The sequence below is a fragment of the Bombus bifarius genome, unplaced genomic scaffold (assembly GCF_011952205.1).
Source record: "Bombus bifarius isolate JDL3187 unplaced genomic scaffold, Bbif_JDL3187 scf7180000008274, whole genome shotgun sequence".
Classification (NCBI taxonomy): domain Eukaryota; kingdom Metazoa; phylum Arthropoda; class Insecta; order Hymenoptera; family Apidae; genus Bombus; species Bombus bifarius.
In genome coordinates this window covers 537,752-560,729 of record NW_022884558.1, presented here as the reverse complement: position 1 = coordinate 560,729, position 22,978 = coordinate 537,752, and the positions used below count along the sequence as shown (strand labels likewise).

General features: G+C 42.7%; 1 protein-coding gene across 1 annotated transcript in view; it reads right to left on the bottom strand.

Moving 5' to 3' along the window:
• Positions 1–1,060: 1,060 nt before the first annotated feature.
• The window catches only part of LOC117212052 (acetylcholine receptor subunit alpha-like 1), a 163,028-nt gene continuing 141,110 nt past the window's right edge, over positions 1,061–22,978 (bottom strand). The window contains exon 7 of the mRNA XM_033456512.1: positions 1,061–14,711. Coding sequence (XP_033312403.1) covers positions 14,508–14,711 — 204 coding nt within the window. The 3' untranslated portion in view covers positions 1,061–14,507. The remainder of the gene's footprint in view (positions 14,712–22,978) is intronic.

The window sequence follows — 22,978 nt, the reverse complement described above, 5'->3', positions numbered from 1 at the left end:
GCCCCTGACTCGACGTCGAAGCATGGTTCTGCGATTAGCAAATTGATCGAGCTAAAATCGCGTCGATCCCTCGCGTTCTTCCTTTTCCTTCCCTCCTTCCTTTCCGTCTGTCTGTCCCGTGTGAGAAAAAGCAAACTTCATGCACACGCTTAGGACGATATCGGCGATTCGTTGATAGAAGATCTCGCTCCAACGTGACGCGTGCACTCTGTTGACGCCGGGCTTGAAGCATCTGCTCGATCAATCGATACGTACATATACATATACATACATACATATATACATGTATATATATATAATTACGGACGAAAGCGATCAGAGACTCTTTAAAACGCGAAGGAACGACCTATTTCGCCGAAAATAATCGACCAGCGATGCTTTACGGGGGCTCGAGCTTCCGGTGAGCCACGCGTCGCCTTCCGCTTCCACAGAGCACCAAAGGGTCGATCCTCGTGGTTCAGAGTCGCTGAATGCTTTTCGAAAATTAACCGAGATGCGATCGAGTAACAGAATTTACTCGCCTTCTGTATTCTTTTCTGCCGCCGTCATTCTCGTTCTTCCTTCTTTCTTCTCCTCGTTTCTCATTCAAAGATACGATGCTCGTTCACACCTCTGTCTCTCGCACCATGCACACGCGCACCAGGTTAATAACTTACTTATCAAATTCTTCTTTTTTTCTTTTCTCTGTTTTATTTGCGTAATCTCATCGCTATGTGTGATTTCATCGTACAATTCCGCTCACTCGCGGTCGCTTTCAGACAAACGGGTTACGTTCATTCGGCTATCAGGCATTCGGTGTGTCAGGCATACAGACCGGTCACACGTTAAATACGTATAATCAAATATTTATTCCAAGCCGACTTAATATAGGATAACAGCTTCATCTCATTTGTATATCTCGTTTTAGGTCGTAAATCTAGAGGATTGGCACGAGTCCGCCGTACGAATCGATTAGTTAGAAAAAATCTAGAATCTTCTTAATTACCCGTAATTTTATCGTAAACATTTAACTGTAGATTCGATACGTTTACTTCCTTAATAACACACGTTCGTCATTCTACGTTCTTACGTACGGATATAACAAAATGTTCGTATGGTTTTTTTTTATTTTTTTATTTCATTTCCTTCGTTTCCACCCTCATCGATAACACAACTCATCGTCATCGTTTATCATCGTCGTCAACATCGTCGTAATCTTCTTCGTTTCTCCCACATCTCCTCTTCCTCCTTTCTTCCTTTCCTTCTTTCCTCCGTTTTTTATACATAAATGACCTTCGTGTACGTGTGTATGCGTATGTGAGTGAACCTGTAACGTATGCGTGTTTGCGCCCACCCTCTCCCCGTTTACGAACGCTCGCGACATTTCCCTCCGCGTGAAATCACGGCAAACAGAAGAAAGGAGCGAAAGCAGGAGGCGACCATGGAAACGAAATCGAAAGGAAGGAGAGACGAAGCTTTCAACCGAGAATGATCTTTTCACCCCCGACGGAACAACAAGCTTGAGGGTGGTCACTGAACGAACGAGTTCGATGTGCACTCGTTGAAATCGATCGGCTATAACCATGCCTTTTCCACCGTTCTGTTTCGTGTTTTCTTACCTTCTAAGGAGACAGAATACGTTCAACGAGGGAGGGCAACTTGTTTTCCCCCTTTCGGTCGCGGCGCGTATGTGTATAACTGTGCACGCGTGCATAGTTCGTGTTTTAATCAGGAAATCGATCTAAGGAAAGTATTGGAGAGATTTTGCGGGCATTTGAGGATAGTTTGAATTCATTCGTGATTACACTTTCGTTTCTGTTTTTATACAAAACCTATATTTACAGTTGACGATCGAGAACGAAAGCGATGTCAGTCAGAAACGAAGCTTTCCTCGAACATACGCACGCGTACAACCTGTATAATTGTTTCTATGAGCTTATGTAATGATGCGTGTCGCGTATTTTGTGTTTTTCGTGTGCGATCTCGTTATTTTACGTCGCTGCTTTTAACCACACCCCTGGCAAACGGGGTGCCATCTCTGTCGCTCTTCAGTTCCTACGCAACAACGTGGCTCGATTGATTCCCGCAAAAACTTGATGACCGTCTTTTGGGTGCACCAGTTCCCCTCTAGCCCTAATATCCTTTTTCAATCTCTAATAATCGCTCCTTTGCATGCTATTTTTTTTTTCTTTTTTCTTTTTTGAAACCGTAGAAAATGTGAGGCATAGAAAAAAACGTCCCGCGGCACACTCGACGAACACGTGCCGTGTTTTCTCTTCTTTCCCTGTCTGTTTCCCTTCTGATCGAGCCCCCTCCGACAATTTCGTTTCTGCTAGGACGAGGGTGGGTGGAATGGGCGAATGCAGGGGTAAAAGCCGAAGGTTTTCGTCAATCTTCTTCGAAACGTTCGTCACACGTTTCTTTCCTCTCGGTTTTTTTTCTCTTTCTTTTCCCCTTTGTTTCTCTTACGCATTCTGCTACAATGAAAATTCTGCCCGTGCTACTCCTTCGTCCTTTGTCCGGCTGAGAAGAGGCGCGCGACGATTCTGCTCGCACCCATTTCTTCTTGCTTCTCTTGTCTTCCTTCTTCGTCATTCTCCTTCGAAATTTTCCGAGGAACAAACCTCGACAACAAATATTCACGGATGGCCCTCAAGGTGGCCGGAGCAATAAGTGTCTGATTGTCTTAACAATACTATCAGTTTTACACGAATTTCATCGGGTCCTTCCTCTCGTCAAACAACGGTCGTTCGCTTTATGTTTGTCCGCTTTTAATTTTCCCCCACGTTCCGCCTCTCTTCTCCTTCTTGCTTCTTACTATTTTCTTGCATTTTTTTTTCTTTCATCTTTGGAATTCGATAACAATACACCGTATAACGTTTCGTAATCGTCGATAGTAGAGTTAGCGCTCGATATACTTGTTAAGGGTACTTTTTAATTAATACTCGATATTTTGTTATTTAGCGTTTATTATTTTCTCGTTTATTTACTCTTACGTTTAACGTTACCGTAACTCGTTTATTGTTAAATGGTAGTTTATTACTGCGTTTTTTACGTGCTATCATTACTCATTATTACTATGCTTCATTTATCCTTACAGCGTTAGCGTCGTTATTAGTAAATCGTTATTTAGTTATCATTATTACTATTGTGTTATCATTAATAATCTACACACTCCCACCCTTGAACCTCCGCCATCTTCCGACTCACCGTCATCCTACATCGTGCGCATCGATGGTGTCGCGTTCCTCTTCCTTCTTCGCAATTTTTCTACAACATGTTCCTTAAAAAAAAAAAAGAAAAAAAAGAAATCCCCCGATATTCTTCGTACCATGTGAACACAACGGGAAACATCAACGGCAACGACGTGGCCGGAAAAGACACGAACAACCCACCCCTGTCCGTTTCAGTTAACACTATGTTTCAACACTAGACGATAACATCATCTTACTTTATTTTATATATAACACGTATGCAACGTTGAGCAAAGATTTCGATTTAATCTGTTCGAACATACGAAGAGATCCCTAACTACCACCCCTCCGTTACCCATCTCATCCCCTCCCTCTTCCTGGCCAGAAACTTCCTGGCCGGTTTCAGCCATCGCGAGACGCTGTCCGCGAGTTTACTCCTCGAATTCGATCGACCTGCTTTCGAGGGCTGTGCACGATCGTTGGATCTCGCGTGGCCAAGTCGTGTGACTTCGATGATTATTCCGACGAGCTCCCACAGGGGGTGAAGCGTCTTCGAAACAGACATTCGCCCCTCCCCCTCCCTGGTAGCTCCAAATGTAGCTGTCTTACATGTATATATGCGCGTGTAAATGTGTTTGAATGTCTGTGTGAGTGTGGTACCCGCGGTCCACCCTGGTGATGGTTGTAAATTCGTGTCGTGGAATTCTTCCGGTGAACGTGTTCGACAAACGAACCCGTTTCGGTCAACGCGGTTCTAAACAGATCGACGCGGTGGCTTCGTTCGATCGCCGCGTTGTAGAGGAACAAGACGATGCCGATACGGTCGTTGAGATCAAAGACAATTGGAAAAGTATGAAATTACACGGTAGAAAAATACTGTGTGCCTCGAATCCAATGAAATCGATACGAGTCGAACGGAACTGGGGCCGATCAGCGTCGACGGGTTTCCGATCTTCACGGCAGAGCTCCGGCGCTGTCTTAACACGATGGCCACTGCTGCTAGAAAGAAGCTCGTACGAATATCGATCTTTGCTTTTGAAGTATAATGCGTATTATTAAATTGATAATCTTATCTTACTGAACGTTGTTTCTTCTTTTAATTACTCTGTGTAAAATATGTATTCATATTTTTCATTCGATTTATCATCGCTTCACACGTGTTTCTTATTAATATACCATTTTTCTGTAAATCAGTCTGTTTATAGAAATTGTTAGTTTCTAAATTTGAAATTAAAATATAAACATTGTATTCGATTATAACTCTCTTGCTCGGAATCGAATATTCTTAGAGATAAAGCGTAACACAATTATTAAAATCGAAACTTTCAGGCGTAAAGCGAAGTTCCTTTGGAAGATTAATTTTAAACCATATCGCACAACTTACATACGGTAGCCCTAATTCTAACAATTGTACGTATTTCGAAGTATTTAGTAATTCTTATTTGAAAATACTAATAACATCGAATTGTTAGACCTTGCCATTTCCACGATAATATGTAGTATGTTTCTACTTCTTTCTTTTGATCTGCTTTTTTATTTTATTCCGCGGCTATCTCTGTGCGGCTAATAGAAAAAGTAGAGAATATAGAATAAAGATCAACGATCGTGCGAACATTAATTACAGCGCCGAAGCTTATCCGTGAGGACCGAAAACGCAACGCGCCCACCGCGGAAAAAGAGCCCGAAATGGTCTTTGTTCGCTAACCCTTTTGTTTCAAAAGACGATAATTCATTACGTGATCTGGAAGCCGCGCCCACCGTTCGTTCCGGTTATTCGCCAGCTTACTTCCCTATTCCGTTTTCCGACGTCTTTGCACAACATGGGAGTTGCGGCAAAACATAGCTGCCATTCCGCTGTGCCGTGCCTTTCATCGCCCGAATCCGCTTCGAACGTACGTACGAGCGCGGCTAATCGAATTTGCCACTTGTTTGAAACGCCTGCCTCTCGCGTAATCGTTTGCACGCTAGTACTGCGAACTTCGTATTGCACTTCAGAACGTTATTCGCAAACCGTTCGTTTTTTTGCAAAAGAATTACTTCATTTCAACAGTGGAGCTACCGACGACTAAAATATCAAATTTGTGCCAAGGATAACGTGACGTAGAGGAAAAAAATGGGCCTTCATTCATATGCTTTGATGAAAAATCATTGAAATCGTGAAAAATACATCGTTGCGAATGTACGAAATTACCGTGAAATCTTATTAACTTGACAATTTGACGATTTCGGTAGCTCTAATGTTAAAGCAAATAATAGTTTGCATAAAAGAACAGTCGACGAAAAACGACGAGAAGCAATTTCATAAACCTGCTATTTCCGAATTTTTGTACAAAGAAAAAGAATTCCAATGATACGCTTGAAAAGGCAGTACGACGTGTGTCTCATCTTCGAAACTCTCGTGTGATCGACGATATCTATCTATCAAAGAGAAGGGAACCGCACGTGTGCGCCAACAAAGATGGAAGAACGCATCGAGGGCAGAAATTCCTAACGTTTTCGAATGATAAAGGCAAATCGTCCAATTAGTTGCGCCCTTAACGCGTGTATCGCGATTTTTGTGTAAAACGTGATTCGCGTCTGTTCTCCGGTTGTTGTCGACGGCATTTCGCGATCTCTTCGCGATCGTTCGTTACGCTAATAATCTACGTTTCTGCTCTCCCTTTCTCTTCTTCGCTTTTTTCTGTTTTTCCTTTTTTTTTTTTGCTCTTAGTATTTTATTTCACGACATGGATTACGGTGTCTCGATGAAAACGTGAAAAATTGTCCCGTAGCAAAGAGATGCGGCCTTGTTCGATGGTGATTCAATGGTGAGGGTTCGCGTACGACTATGGAAACGTTCGATGGTTATGATTGTCGAACTGACGTTAAGAACGGTTTTTCAACGGATATGAAAAATGAACGAAATGGAGAACGAAACTTTCACGATGCGAAAACGTAAATTGGTCGGATTCAAAGGGATAGAAAAAAGGAAAGAAAAAAAAAAAATAGAAAAGAGAGCGGAGGAATAAAATAATGTCAGTCAAACGTTCAGAAATTGAAAGCAATAAAGAATGAAAAGGGAAATTTCGAGGATTGAGGAAAAAACGTAGAGACAATGGGATTATTCGATCGGACGACGCAGTGAACCGCGCATTGGATGAAGTACAAAATTCCCGTTCGCGAAACGGAAACGAAAAATCCCTGTTGTTCGTCGTACTTGTTACGTAAATTCTCTTTATGGACGGTTTAACATTCCTCTTTCACGTTCCCACGTTAAATCGACGGTGTGTCCACTGGACGACGTATTCGGCAAATTCTATGTATATATAAATGCTGGTTCGCCCGGTTTCCCTTTCATCGGCTTTCATTTGCGGATCACCCCGAGAAAATCGTCTTTCTTTGTCAGGAATGCCCCATGGAAGACTTTAAGCTTCTGACGATACACAGTACTTGATTTATTTGAGCGTTTCACGACTGTGACCCAGAACATGCGGTTCTGCACTCGGAATCGACCCATTGGGCATCCGGACGTAAAACGGACCGACGTAAAAACGGAGAAGCCTGGACGATCGACGAAATGTGTGGCGGCTGAGCCGCGCGATCGGCCGCCCGGTGATTTCAACGACCGGTCATGCGTGTCCACTTGCATTCAATTTAATTTCCAAGCGAGTATTCGTTGCCAAGCCTTTCGAGATTATTCTCGCCGACAACACTGAAATCTTCGAGCTACTATCTACAGCGTATTAATCGAAGAGAATTCGATCGAGTTTACGATTGTTCTTTGTAGAACGAAGGTGCGTCTATCGAACGATAAACCGTACACGAGTAAGAAAGATAATCAGAGCGCGGCGTCGATGTGACGAATAAAAAGAAAAACGATTTCTCGATCAGCCGATTGTTAAATCTCATTCCGTGTCGCGCTTCGATCGCAAGTCCTGGCACGAGGGTCACAATCAGAAGGGTCTACCTATTAGTTAATTAACATGCTTACACGAGATTATCACTTACGCAAAATTGTCGGGTTTGCTTATCAGGCTATCGCGCGCGAGTTTTAAACGTTTGTAAACACTTACTCTGTTAATCTACGCACAGTCACACGTTATGTATTAATCTCCGATCCAACGGTGTAGTCGGTGTAACCATGTATCCGAATACGGACACGCGAGAACAGCGAGAAACTGGAAAAACACGAAGACAGGAAGACGGATTTTTCATTTTTTTTTTCTTTTTTATATTATATGTTTTTTCGTTTCTGTTGGAGGCACGTTTTCCGATCACGCGTTTTCATATTTCTTTCTTCTCTTCCACGTTCTTCCATTGAAAATGACGAGAATTTGGAAAGCAGAATTACGATCGAACCGGTGAACAAACATGAACGAATAGAAGAATAAGGTGACAGAGCTGAAACGCAGTCTCAAATTTTAATCAAACCTCTACTGGCTAGTTCCACGGAAACGTGGACACGTCCATGATAATCGAGAGAGTCTCCTTCGTCCCGTGAGAACCGGCGCACGTTCACCGAATCACAACTCGCTCGCTTTAATCCATTTGCCTGGCGTTCGTTCGCTCGTTTACCTTACATGCCCGCCCTAATTTCTAGCCTCGGGGTTTACACTGCTAATGAATCGTGCGTCTACGAAGGCCCGAAGCGACTGAAAAATTCAATTACGACGCCCGGTTCAGCCTGGCCGACCATCCTTTTCAAGCCCTGGCCAACCAGGGTTGTTCAACGTCCACAGGCTGAAACGACCGACGGAATAACCTGCTTCAGGATCTCCCACACGGACACCTCCGTACAGCTGAAACAGAATTATTTCGCGTCCCGGATCGTTTCTATTCACCTCGAGAGATTATTCACGTCCTCCTCGACCGGTCTATTCATCGGGCACGTTGGAAAGACGCGAGATTTCTCGGTGATACGGCGAAAAATCCGCGATCCACCGGTGGAAACGGATTCTTACGACACTAGCCTGGGGTTTAAATTAATCCACTGGTAAACGTTAATAAACGCGGTTGATTCAACGGTAGCATGCAAATGAGACTAAATTCCAGAAACGAAATGATCTTGGTCTCTGGCATTCTGTCGGACGATTCTGTTTTAAAGCATTGAATAACGACTGCGTGATAAGCTAAACGAATGGCACGACGAATACTCTCGCAAATGGAGTAATTACATTTCCCTGGCTTCTATTTATTTATCTGGTTTTTCAAGAAAACGTGTCGGATAGAGAACGAAAGATAAAAGTATAATCACGGAGAAGAAAAACCGGCAGCGTAATTAGAAACGCCATCGAGTCGGATGATAAAATACGAAAAACCATTTGATTCTGTTCGTTTCCGCTGGTTCGCGAGAAAAACGCGTGATCGGAATCGTTCGACGATTTTTAGGGTGAAAATTCGCTGCGCAAGGGACGAACAGGCACGACAACGTTACGAGGCTTCGATTCTCGTTGGCGCACACGCGCACTAAACGATCGAACAACCCCTCGATCAATGGATTGTAACGATGCGCGATTACGACGTGGCTAAAACATAACGTCTATGTTTGTAATGTTATTACAATGTACACAGTTTAACCTAATCATTCGTAGTAATTTTTCAAGCCTACGTCGTCGATCGATGGGATCGTAAAATGGAACCGGCGTGGATAGATCGAATCGACGACGACTGTAGACGAGAACTTTCTGTTGATCGTTCGTTTTATTCTTTTTTTTTCTTTTCTGTCCTTTTACTTTTTCCCCCGTGTTACGTTTCATTGTCATGGATCGATTATCAAACGTTTTATTATCAACGAGTAGCAACTTAACGTACGACAACAACTATCGTTTAATCATTAGCATAAAACTCTTAAATCTCTTCGTTTAAACCGTGTTATCTCTTTCTCTGTCCAACAATTTCATTCTCTCTTTTAAACTCAACTCTTCTTTGCTGCCTTTATTTTCACGTTTCCCCTGTTCTTAACGTTAATCGTATCAATTATTGTTGTCGCAATTGTCGACGAAGCGATGGTGTGGCAGGGGGAGAAGAGCGGTTCCCGGCGAAACAATGGCCGTCGTTGCGCCATTGTTTTGTTATTGTTGAAATTACGTTCGGTCGCGCGTTTCAGCGATCCGTACACGCTGCGTCGATTAACTTTTCCACGCGTTACGCTATCCACCCTTCCCTCCTTCTCCCTCTTTTTCCACTTTTTTCTCTTTTTACACTTTTAATGGAAAACTAACATTCGAATGAAGGCACGCCGGTTAGCGAAATTAACGGCGAACAAAAAGAATCTCGAGATATTCGTGGTCAAATTCTGCCCTGCCGTGAGGACAAAATTGCTTTAGGGTGATTAACGTAAAGTAATTCTTTAATAGCCAGGCGTTTACGGGATTTCGGTAGAAAACAATATCAGTGAAATTTCAATACGAGCGCGGTGCAAATTCATAAAATAAATTTAATATAACGGCCGCGGTAACGACAAACGCTCGCAGCGTCGCTCTTTCAAATGAAAACGCTCACCAAATGCGTCGTTGCTTGTTTAATACCAACACACCGTTACTTTGTAATCAACCAGGAAATCCGTAAATCCGTAAATCCATGTAATCGAGTGTCAGGTGAATTTTCGTGAAAATCAATCGCACGGCAATCGGATTGAACGAGCTTTTTCAAACGCAGTTTCTACCATTTTGACGTTTGTTGGTGGAAAAAAAAAAGGATTGTGTCGCCGCGCGTGTAATTCTGTGACTCATTAGCCCGAGGTCGCACCACATAGTACATTACGGAGCCGTGTGACGTTCGCGTAATAACGTCACAAGGCTGGCTGCGTGGCTGCGTGGCTGCGTTTGAAGTCTGATTTAAACCGGGTCGTAAATTAATAACCCGGAACAGGAAGTCAGAGACGCGGCCGGCGAACAATGGCGAACAATGGCGAAATACTGCCGAAACACTGCAACACGACAATTTCCTTAAATACACAAAACTCGCGAATGGATATAATTATATTGGCAACACTGCGACAAGGACACGCCCGACCTTACTTTTCCTCGAATAAACTTATAAAAGACGAATCGTGCAACTGCAATTTTCCGAACAAGTCCAGGCAAATACTCAAACACGACATCCAGGAAAACGTCGAAGAAAGAAACGAATACCGTGGAACGTGATCGATTCCTTGCAAGAAGCGAACAACTATCAAAGCTTTTGAAATAAGGTAAAAATCAACTTGGATTGTTTCGGCAACGCCAAAACATACCTCTAAAAAAATCATACATCAAATCGTTGTAGTTTATATTGCGTCATAAATCATAAACGGTTGCACTTGATGGCAGTTTACCGAACTCTCGACGAACAACGCTTCTCACGTAGGAAAGTTAATCTCCGCAATGATGGCCGAATGGCGACCGAAATCGCACGGACCTGTACTCTCGCGTGTTCCTCCTCTTCCACCCCTTGAATCCTCGGAACACGTATCACTTCGATGATCGGCGAATCGGGATCATCGCGCCTTCTGATTAGCACACTCGCGTGTTCACCGTGTCCATGGATTGGCGTTAATATTACGTCCCACACTGCACACCATTGGCAACCAGCACCACCAGCATCACCACCGGCTCCCACAGGCTGCCCGAGTGAATCGTCCTCGGTTATGCGATTTATTAGTTTAGTTTTTCGTATGATTAATCTTCTGTTTATACCTAATATGCACATATTAAATATATTATACCGTTACCTTTACGTGAGCAAATAAATTGATTATTATACCGGTTCGCGGAGAGAGGAAGTGCCTGGGTGGCGTTTCTTTTTTCTTTTCACCCCCTGGGCTGCTCCCGCTTCCATCTTCATCTCCTTCTTTTCTTCATTGTCAATATACAAACAATGTCTGTGTGTGTGTGTATGTATCCACGAGTGTACGCGTTCGACGCGCTCGCGCGCCCACCCACGAGCTTCGTGTGTCTCGTTTCTTTATTTTTTTTTCTGCTTTTCTTCGTCCTTTTTTTCTTGTTCCTTATAGAGCACGTGGCCAAACGATGGGCGTTCGACGGTGGATTATCCCGTCAGTCGATAAAGTTCGAGTCGAGCACGCTTTGAGCGTTGCGTTCGAACCGGAGAATGGTCGATGCTTCTGAAAGACTGAATGGCTTAAGCGTGAGTTCGTAGAACTTTGAAGTTTTTTTTTTTAATCCGGAAGTTCTGGATACATTGAAAGACTGCTAGAAGCTTTCGAGACGTTAGAACGGTTGCTCGAGGATAACACGGAGGACTCGCGTGAACGTAGAAATATCAATGTACTAAGGTTGTATATCGAAATGAGGTTCTCTGTGGTCGAGAGAAACAATGTTTACCGGTAGGTCGAGCAATTCTAACGTTTCGAAACGTTTGGGATTTGTTTATTCATTGGACCACCTGAGCATCCTATCGCATATTCCCAGAAGCGAGTGGCTTATCGTATGTGGAATTCCACGAAAGGCGATCTCAAACCGTATCTTTGAGTCTATCAAAGAGGAGTAATCGTGTTTCCGTTTCTAGATTCCAGCGTAACAGCTCTGCCGCTTCCGAACAGCATCCGACAATCGTGTTTTCGTTGGAACACAGAGCTGAAAACACGGCGTTCACCCGTGTTGAATCTGCTGCACCGTCTTCATCTGTCGTCTGTCGGTCGTTTCCCCCGCCGTGTTATTCGCATCGATTCGCTTGCACGAGCCAACTGTAAAATCCATGGAGGAAGTAGCGAAAGCTCGGCGAATCTCTGACTTCGTGCAGGCGGTAACGATGAAGAATGGCAATTGATGATGTTTCCTAGTCTTTGACCTAACTTTCTTTCGTTTTCTTTTTCCCGATCTTTCCCAAGGTTTCCTCGATCGACCATGGAAATTAGGGTGTAAAACAGAATCGTTGAATGAGCGAGGAAGCTCGAACGGTGGGTTCGATGATGGAAAAATCCTTCGATAACAAAAGTGCATAGACAAAGTTCATCGGAGATTTGAACACAGTCGATAGAATCACGGATGGAGGTAATCGATTAGCTTGTCTACGGTATCTCGAGAGTTCACCGTTTGGGTAGTATCAAGATCGGCGAACGATGCTGCAAGGCAATTAGCGGCTAAAAATTCGCCGAGTTTTATCGCCATCATCTCGAAATGATTTTCAGCCATGCGTTCCACGGTACCACGCATGAGATCTTCGTTTATCTCACACGATAAAAAAGAAGCACGGAGATGCTGGAATCTTAATCGCTCGTTCTCAAAGAAACGGAGATATAATTCTCGTGTTAAATTCCCATTTTATCAGACCTGGTACACTCTGGTACGGCGAGTCTTCCTAAGGAACATCCTTTGCTCTGTTTTCCTCCTTTAAATCTATCGATAACGTTTGCTCGCTTCTAAGAATCGATCGGATCGATCAGGGTCCGTTGCTTCTAAAGTTGGCAGTTGTTTGCGAGCTTCTATGCTCGCGATTCTCTCCTCTTTCTTTCCAGTGTATTTATCGAGAATACGCACGACGAAGGAATCACTTGTCGGATGAACGATTCGTTGGTCGAGAGAACTATTTGAACGGCCGTTTGATTTCTGGCTGGATCGACGTACCAGGCCGTGCGCTGGCTCGCGATTGAACAACCGAACCACGGGATTCTGCGTTCGACCGAATCATTTGCTTTAGTAACTGATGAGGAACTTGGTGGTGATTAAAAATAGGATTACAAGGGACGAGTTAAAAGAGTTTAAAAAGATTTCGATAAAGATTATGCGCGCCGTTACTTGGTTCGACGATCGAGTTGGAAGTAAAAAAAGGGGAAAAAGTGTAGGAAAAGAGAAGAGTGGAAGGAACGAGGAAATTTCCAGTTTTTTCTTTCTCCGAGTCCCCCGTTGCTCGAGCGAACAGCACACGTTTCCTGGCACGATAATCACCGGCTCGACGACGACGACGACGAGTCTCGTTCTTTATCACCGCTAGCAATTCTCCAGCCCGAAGAATTCACCTTCGTCGTACGTTTCTCCCGCGAGGTTCCCTATGGTTCCCAGCTCGGTTCGTGTGCTCGGTTGTGAATGTGGCGTGTGTCGTGACCGCGCGAGCGCGGCGCACTCCCGTGATTATACGATGTGTCGAGAGATATATGCGGATGAATATCGCGTTGCGTGCTCATACGCTGTGAGATCGTCGAGTTATATCTACGCACGTAATAGATGTATAATTCTTTTTCTATATACCTATGTACACCGTGTACACACACCTTGAACGGATACGCACGCGTACGCGTGTGTCTACCTCGTGTTTTTTTTTCTTCTCTTCTCCCGATGCGTTTTCTTTCTTCCTCTTCTTTTCCTTCTTCTCTCTTATTTTTCCTCGTTTTAACTCATCTCGTTACGTATAAATGTTAACACGCTGGATCCTGCGCAAGTGTGAACCCGTATGTGTACGTGTATGCGCGTGAAGATGTTGTCTGTACGTTCGTGTATGCGCGTGTATATGTAAGAATCACATGTATACGTTTCCCCTCGTAGCTGCTCCTAGTGTACGTAGATGCGTGCGTGTATATAATGTGTACGTGTTTGTTTTAAACGTCTTCTTATATAAAATCGGCAGTTCGGGCAGTTCGACGTCTCGCCGCACGACTCTAGCCTTACGTATGAAACCAGATTTACAAAAATACGTTGCGCGTGTGTTTCGCGTATTTGGCACTTTTTCTCCCCTCTCTTGCCCCCAATTCTCTCTCTTCCTCGGTCTCGTTCGTTCAATCTCGCTCATCCCTCTCGCACCCATTCGCTCCGTCATCCTCTTGTTTCCCTTTCACACGCTCCCGATCACACGTCCATGCACAGGATTTTCTCTATTTTTCTTTCGACAAAACTCGTACGCTCCATTTCGTTCGCGTTCTCCCCCCCCTCCCACTTCTGAACCAGTCCGCGCCCCACTCTCGTCTCCCGTTCAAAAGAGTTTCAGTATCGAAGTCTGAATATCAGATTTATTCACAATTCGGAGAGGGAAAGATCCACGCCATCTTCCTGAATCTTCGTTTCTGCCACTCGTTGCCTCCTACTTTTTCCTGGCCGTGTTCTTTAGGAGGTCTCATCATCTCTGGCAACAGCGATCGAGAGAGGGTCCTCTTGCATGTCGACGCGAAAATCGGCAGTTTCGATGATGGGCGGCGGCCGCTGAACGACAACGACGACGACGATAACAATGACGACGACGACGACGAAGACGACGACGACGACGGCGACGACGACGACGACGAAAACGATAACGCGTGCAACGGGAACGACGACGCCGGCGACCGCGGTGGCAACAACAGCGACGATGATGCCCGCGACGACGGCGACGACGGTGAAGCAGCTGCCGCTGTGAACGCGGCGCGAAGCCGCGCGGAATCGTCGACTAGTCCTCCTCGGGACCCATGTTCATCAGCATCATCTTCTTTTTCGCGATCTTGCTGTACTTGATGTCGATCGGCTTCGTGGTATCGTAGAGACTCGGCGCCTGCAGGATAATCAACACCGTACCAAGCACGCAGGCCACCGTGAATATCCAGAGGAAAATCCGGTCGAGCACCATCGCCACGTATTTCCAGTCCTCCTCCACCTAAAATCAGGAATTTGAAATACAGTAATCCTTGTAACTTCAAACAGACCAAACAAATCTCCGCCTAACTTTTATTTCTTTAGCTAGTTCGTAGAAATATAAATTTATACAAACAGTTTCGTTCGTGTCATAAGATGAACAGCAATTTCTATACCAGTTTATTGAATTAGGTATGATCCATTTCGTCCTATTTCTATTATTATGTTCGTGCATAATTCAATAAACTAATATAAAACGAAAAAACATTGTGCGTGTATTATTTCCTTATAAAACGAAAGAAACTTTTCGGCCAACCTAATATAATAGTAATTCTATTTTCTCTTATAATATTTCCAATTTTCAAGTCTCTTTTATCCCCCTGCCCCTTTGTGTCTCCTCTTCCCTGCGCTTACGTAACGAAGACATAATCTCACGCGTAGAGATAAACGATGTACGTTACTTGTGCGCTTGGCGAGGCTAACGAGAGAAAGAAACTACGCGAGGAGATAGTTGAGAATACCGTGAGACCTCGTAACGGCACGAGCTTGCCAACGTTATCGTAAATAAAATATCTCGTTCGACAAGTCGATCATCATCCTTCCCATCCAGCCAAGCACAACATTCTTTCGTCGTTTCGAGCCAGTTCAGGGAATGAGAAACATTCTTTCCAAGTTTTCTTCCTCCGTTGAACGTCCAACTATCTACTCTATGTAGCAAGGATCCATGTGGCTCTTCGTCATCGAGCTCTCTATATCTAGCTAAAAGATGAGTTGTATTTTCGAACTTTCAATTGAGTACCCTTACGACTTGTAGCAAACGTTGAGAAGCAGAGAGGACGAGAAATAGAGTCGGTCTCGTCCATCCTGGAAACTGGTAACACAGACAACTGATCCCTCATTCCATGGGTGTATCGACTTCTTTCGATTTCCTTCGTGACAAGGGAGGAAGTGGACGATAAAACAGACACCCGATACTTTTATGATATCTTGCCCAGGAACGTCGCTCGGTATATCGTTCCCTTTTCAATTCCATACAACCTTTTCGTGCGTCGTTCCACGTCGCTTTCTTCGGAATCGGTTCACGCACGGCGCGCTTTTATCTCGATAAACGAGCTTACTCCGCCTACAGTGATCCAATAACGAACTCGATCCGATCATTCCGATACGATACCTTCGCGATGAGACAAAGATCGAATGACTCACGCGGATACCAAGGAATGAAAATCAAGTGGGGGAAGAAGAGAATACGAAGGGGGGAACGAGATATACGAAGAGAAAGGTGGAGGGAGGGAATTACGGTGATCTAGAAAGTTTGTTTAATCCGGGATCAAGGCGGGTAAAGTTCTTTTCGCTGGCACCCTCATGACATTTACCTTTGGCGAGCGGCCAATCCGCTGCTGGCGAAGAAAGCTCGCTGTTGGCTATATCGTAACGCGTCGAGATCATGGACCAGTCACAGAACGTAGTTTATTTCCTTAGGTTACTGTAAAAGGTTTGTTAGGTCGACTAAAATTTTTTATTTCTTTCGGATAAATCAAAAAATGATTTGCGGTCGATTGCTTCTCCTCTATTGAGGGAAATCAGCGAAATAAAACTCCTGTACCTGGTGTCCACGCGGTGGAATTTAAGATTCCTTTAGGATTCGCGAGATATTCGCGAGATGCGAAAGAATAAGTAGCTTTCTAGCGGAGGAGAAATAAAAAAATGAAAGATAAGGAAAGAGGTTTCGTCTATCTACTCGCTATCTCTGGTTGGTTGCTTTTATTCCCAGCTTCGTTTATTCCAGTTATCCTCAGCCATCTACATTCCAAAATCAGCTTCAGAATCGCCAGATACCATCCGATCGTTGCAAACGCCTCCTTTTCCCCAAACTATAGAGGGAAACTGTTATAGAATGTGAACGATGGAATTCGGTCGTCTCGTTCTATCTTGCTATCTCTGCTCATAGACCAGGTAGCCTTAAAATTTTCCCGCAGTTAAGTTTAATGTAAGAAACAGAACTGAAGCTATGGCGGTGACAATGAAAGTGCAGAATATTCGCACACGGTGACGTAAGCGGAAAGGAAAACTTGTACGAAAAAGTGAGTAGAATGAAACTTTCTCGTACAAAGTTTCGTTTAGGAAAAAACTCACTTTAAATATTTGCCTGATAAAGCGCCCGGTACCTCCACTTATCTTTGTGTTTATTGTGTTCTGTAATGAAGAATACACGTTGAATAGGATATTCATGTACGATCAATTTTATTCCCTTAGAAATTATTTCCCATTTGTACCCTTTGTATCAAGTTTCTTCTATCATAAACTACTAAAATTTATTGTCCTGTTTCGCTGCACACCCTCTTTCCATTACTTAGACACGAAGATATTCGTCTATAGCAAGAACCGTCGACACTTTTCAAGCAAATTCTAAATTTTCTCGAAAAATCGCCACGTATGACAAATTTCTATTTCGTGTTTTCATCCCTCCTCCCGGCCTTTACCTCCGGTTGTGCCATCAGTCACAGAACATCCTGTACATGTATAGAACTATACATAGGTGCTTGCAATGCTTTCTCACAAAACACGCGCGATAAATCACAAATGACGAAGTACACTTCAGCCGCGTAATTCTACGCCAATATAGTCAGGTTTTGCATGGATGACGAATCAAATACGCAAGCATTCAGCGGTGCGGTTTTTTTTCTCTCGGGAAACGCTCGTGCTTTCTCGCAGCAGGATATTAACCGAATTAAGCACGTTTAACACAGGTCATGCGGCCAGAGGATTCAGCAGCCCCGAGAATACAAACTCACAAAGCCCTTTTCATTCATCCCGAGACCTTTCGGTGGTCAACCACGAGACGTTACGTTTCCTCTTTCGGTTATTCAGTTTTGACGAATTCACAACGATGGAAAAGAACACGTCACGAGTCACAATGATTTTCTCTTCGGCGGATTGGCAAATGAAATTGATACAGAGTACAAATATATATCGATCGGATTGATTCGGAATACGGTTTTTTACATGTTTTTTACATGAATTTTTTAAACATTTTACTGTGTAGATTCAGCTCTGAAACGTAGACATGTAGTTGTAAATCACGCTGTACTTAAACTTTTGAGTGTGGTTTTTGTTACCTTTTGTTCATTACGAAGGCATAACAATAAATTACAAAGTAACGATAAATATAATTTTGATTACACAGTTTGTTCTATAAATTGAAAAGTTACGAATCTACAACCTTAAATATACGGTTCTGTACGGGTTTTCCATTCGAAAAAAAGCAACGAGTATCTTTTGTCAGTTTTTTTGCTACCACATCAAAGGAATGCTACGATATTCAACTGAGGCAATTTGGGCGGAGAGCGTATCATTGTTTCGTCGTTCAATTATTTCTGCCATGGACGCCTCGTGTTTGAATTATTTCTATTGTTACAAAACGGAATTCTCTTTATCAACGAGTTAGGAATAATTAGCTTTAGGTCAGATTTATTATGCGCATATAATTCCGCTGCTATTTCTGTGTTCTTTCAATACGCGTTCTTATTTATTTCGTTCCTTTTTACTTCTTTTTACTTTCGGCGATGATTACAAGTCAAAAAGTTCCTAACTCTTCATATCCCAATATTGTGCTGGTAGAAGATTTATTTTAAAAATGTGTCAGAAGCTTTATGTGAATAATATATAACCTTTTCCGGTAAAGTTCTTTCGCTTCACTCTTAACCGTTTGAGTCTCAGAGATCTTTGAAAAAACAGGCTCGAAAAATCGCGAACAGCGCGATAGCGCTTGTCTTAATCGATTGTGAACTAAAGTAAACAATAGCGCTCGTCATATTTGTTATTTTATGAAATACATTTACATTATTATATATGCATACTTATTAATTTAGAAATATTTCAAGTTTTGTCCAATCAAAATTATTGAGAAGATAGCAACGAGATACAAAATACCGTCAGTTGTCCGTGGCGTTCGAATGTACTGGGACTTTTTGACACAAAATCTACACAGCGAGATCGCGCTGCTAGGGACTCAAAATAGTTAGTAAAGATGTGTCGTCACAGAAATTGACATTTTCTCCTTATCTTCCAAGGTTAGTTAAGAGTTACTATCTCTTCTTCCCCTTAAGCATATAATAAATTGATATGTATCCGCAATTAATTGAACTCATTGTACATAGTAGCATTTATCACAGTAGCATTTGACTGCCACGCCGACATCACATGTTTCGCTCAGAACGTCACGGGATTATTTTTATTATTCAAAGCATATAATGGCAAAATAATAATAAATTGATGATGTAAGACAACATTCTTCCCCAATGGGCCGTTTATCTTATTGGTGGTTACGGGTGACCACCGTGGCGCCTTGGTAACAGTTGATAGCGACATATTATAACAAACCATTTCAACAAACCATTCGCATTTGTTATGTCGTCGTAAGCGAAACGTCCAGAATATATTGTTGAAACGTGTAGAACATATTAGTAAACAGCATTATGATTATTTCTATGATTTCGACAAAACATTCGGCTGAAATGGTAGAGGTTCGCAAAAAAGATTATGTTTGTGATAAACCAATGGTAGTGGTAGATCACAACAGAGGAAATTGTGCTGTAGATTTATCAGATCAAATGATAGCATATTCTACACCACATAGAAGAACCCTCAAGCGGTATATAAAATTAGCTTTAGAGTTATTGTTAAATACATCAATTTCAAACGCGATGATACTCTATAAACAAGCAACAAAAACAAAAATCAAGATATCAGATTTTAGAATGGCACTCGCAATGCACCTTACACAGTGCCATTCACCAGAGCAGTCAAATATACTTATTCGACAAAAATGCGACACGAAATGCGGAAGAAAGAAGGGCAAGCGTACCTGGCACGAAAATTTTGCGGAGAGTGCTATAAAAAAATTGTTAAACAGTTAGGATCAAAAATTGCTAAAATTCGGACCAAACAGGTAACCACCTGTTGTCCAGATTGTATAGATGAACCACATTTGTGTTTAAAGTGTTTTAACACAGTGCACCGTTAGATACAAGATTTGTTCTCATTTTTCTTTTATTGATGTTCTCATGAAGATGTTTAATTGTTCAATGGGACACTTTTTATTTCAAAGTATCTTCTACTTATCGGTTATATTCAAAATGCCCTAACTGTCAATTTTCATACAATTTTTACAATTGTAAGAAGTTCAAGCGCTCCGGTCACCAATGACCACCGTGGCGTTGCATGAGAAACCATAGCCGGTCATACATGACCAACGTGGCAGTCAAAGTGTTAATATTATTCAGTGATAATACAGGAATAAATTATCTGTATATCGTTGCATTATATTATATCGCAACTGCAGTATATTATATCATCACAACTGATACGCAACGATAATAACATACGAAAATACCGACCTTAACGAATTCGTGGACGCAACGGACGATGCACCTGTTCTCTCGAAAGTTACGAGTTTGACTGTCGACCCATGAAATTCGTTCAAAACACTCGTCTCGCCGCATTAGGAACAGTTAATTCCTCGACGGTTTGCGGTTCGTCCTTCGCGTGCACACGAAAATATGGAATACATTTCGGTTCGACCGTTTTAGAGGCTTATTTGGAAATTAAACCGCGTTGAACAACGGCGTTTAAATTGAATTCTTCTACGATTTGACTGCCGATTGATTACAGGCATTCATGCATTTTTCGTTTATCATTGTTGCACGATGGCAATGAATTTTCGATGTTTCATTCGATACGTTTGATGGTATCTGAGAGAAATATCGAAGCTTGCGAGGATTTTTCTGTGAATAACAGAACAAAGAAAATACGTGGAAGGGAGGAATAACGGAGAAAGAACCGTTCCATAAAGAAATTGAAGAATAGCGATTCGATCGATGATGCTCCCCATAAATTCCAATAAAAAGCGAATACACGATCGGAAGATCGGCATCGCGTGAGATATAGCGCGATACCAGACCGGATTATTCGACAGTTTTCACTGAATATAATATTTTCCTTACCACTTTTTCCCCGCCATCTGATAAAGGGTCGAATTTCAATTAAGAATTTCAAACTACGTTTGATGCTATCTAATAGTAGCACTACCGACATTTAATATGTCCACTTAGACATACTAGGTATGCATATACATAGAAGATATATCTATGGTCACAATAAAAGTGATACGGCAAAAATGAGACGCGTAATAAAGTATAATAAGTGCAATAAAGTAAATAGTGTAATAAAGACTTCCATATTTGAACTAATAGGCAGATAAAAATGTTCGGATAATGGAATAGAAAAGGGCTGTTCTATTGTCAAATAGAAAACGACGGTTCTAGTCAGACCATAAATACTGTCAATTCAGCAAACACGCAGAGAATCAAAATCTGCGGACACAAAAACGCAAAATCCTCTCTGCAATGCGCACAGGAAATCACAGTCGCACGCACAGGCCGCATTTTAATCGCTGCAGCACGCGTGCATTGGCGTGAATACAAACGCACATTTAGCAGCAAGCGGAACTTTGCCGCAGTGCGTTCGCGCGACAGACAGTTCCCGTCGATAATTTATGAACGCCAGCGCTACTTTCCGCGTCCCTGAACAGGGCAACCCCTGTACGGGGTTGGCTCCTCCGAAGCAACCGGAAGTCACCGGGTTGATGCGGCCAGCGCGCGGAAATCAAGGCATCTCCGGGATCGTGACTCGAGAAATCGATAGATTGAATTTCAGCCTGGCCCGCCTTGGCTCCGTCCAGATGTAGAGTATCTTGTTCAAGATATTAGATCGTTCGAGATAACTATGCGGCAAACCGCGCCACGATATGCTCGAACATCGAATTTCGGGACAGCGAAAATTCTACAGTGTATTTCAAAAATCGTGTCACGTATACTTGTTACGTAAACTGAAGACAACTGTAGAAATGATCGATGAGATTTTCAATCGAACGCAGAATGTGTCCATGTCGTCGTGATGTGTTCTCTGGCGTTTATAGCTAAATTAAACGACGACATTGAGACTATTTATTTTATTAGTTCAGTCTTAAATCTTGAGTGATATTCGTTAATTGAATTTATCATGTAATTCCATTTAATTGTAAAAAGTAAAAGGGGTAAAAAGTAGAAGAGAAAGAAGAAGAAGAGTGGAGGAACGACTATCTACGATAGTTATTGATGATAGGCTTACCGCGTTCAAGTTTCATGGAATACGTTCGTATTATCGGGAAAGTAGAGAATAAGTCTATGCTACAATTTACGGTACAATTAGAATTTCTAGAAACAGCAATTTTTCTTGCCAATGAATTATCATACTTTTGTCTGTTGAACTTTTGGACAAACTTTGCCAACCATGTAACTATAAAGTGTACTAAAAACTACTCAAGAGTTGAAAACTCCGTCGTCCACCAGCCTCGCCCTGTCGAAACAGCCAAGCTGCAACTTCCGATAACCGCTCGTTTCCTGACGAACTTCTTCCTTGGAATAACAGTCACGGACAGCAACTTTCTGTCATCGATGTTTTAACGGAAAGAGGAAGAAACCGAAAGGTTCCGCGATCCACGATGAAATTTCCAAAGAAACGAGGAGATTTTGCTAGGTAAGGGAAGTCCCGGAGGAACGAGAATAAACTCGATACAGGATGGATGCAGGAAAGTGTGCCACACCGCTCGTTCTGCGCAAATACGAAATAGGAAGCATAAATTCGTTCGAATTTACGGCCGGCCCCCGGACAAATGTTTCAACTTGGAGACGCATTCTCCCCGTGCTGAGACCGCGTCAACGTCAAAACCAATTTTCGAAGTTTTCCATCTACGGAACTACTTTGCCACACTACAGAGCCACGAGCAACTCGCCGAAAGTTTCTGCTAACACGCGCCCTATCGTCGCTCCGCTTGTAATTTTTCGAAAATTTCCTGCAAGAACGCCGTTCCTATTCGATAACTTTCTAACTTCCATAAAATAGCTGTACAAACGGTATAAAAGAGTTAATGAAAAAATATAAAGGATAGTGTCTTTTAATCGTCTCTGAACTTTGCCCTCGTTTCTTCCGGTAGAATATCCCATCGTAAATCAGACAAGGCGCGAAACTTTTAACCTGCGAATGGTAGACCAATTTTCTTGATTTATTCAACGATTTCGCTTGGAATAAATTGCTGCTTTTCGCTACAATGTTTCTTTCAAACTTCATAAAAAATGTATCTGAAAATATATTTTTTCAAAGCTTCCATGTATCCTGCTCCCCTTCTTTCAATTTCACAGTAGTAGAGCTCGCTGCTTGGCGAGTCACGCGTTTCTCACCATCCTTTAACAG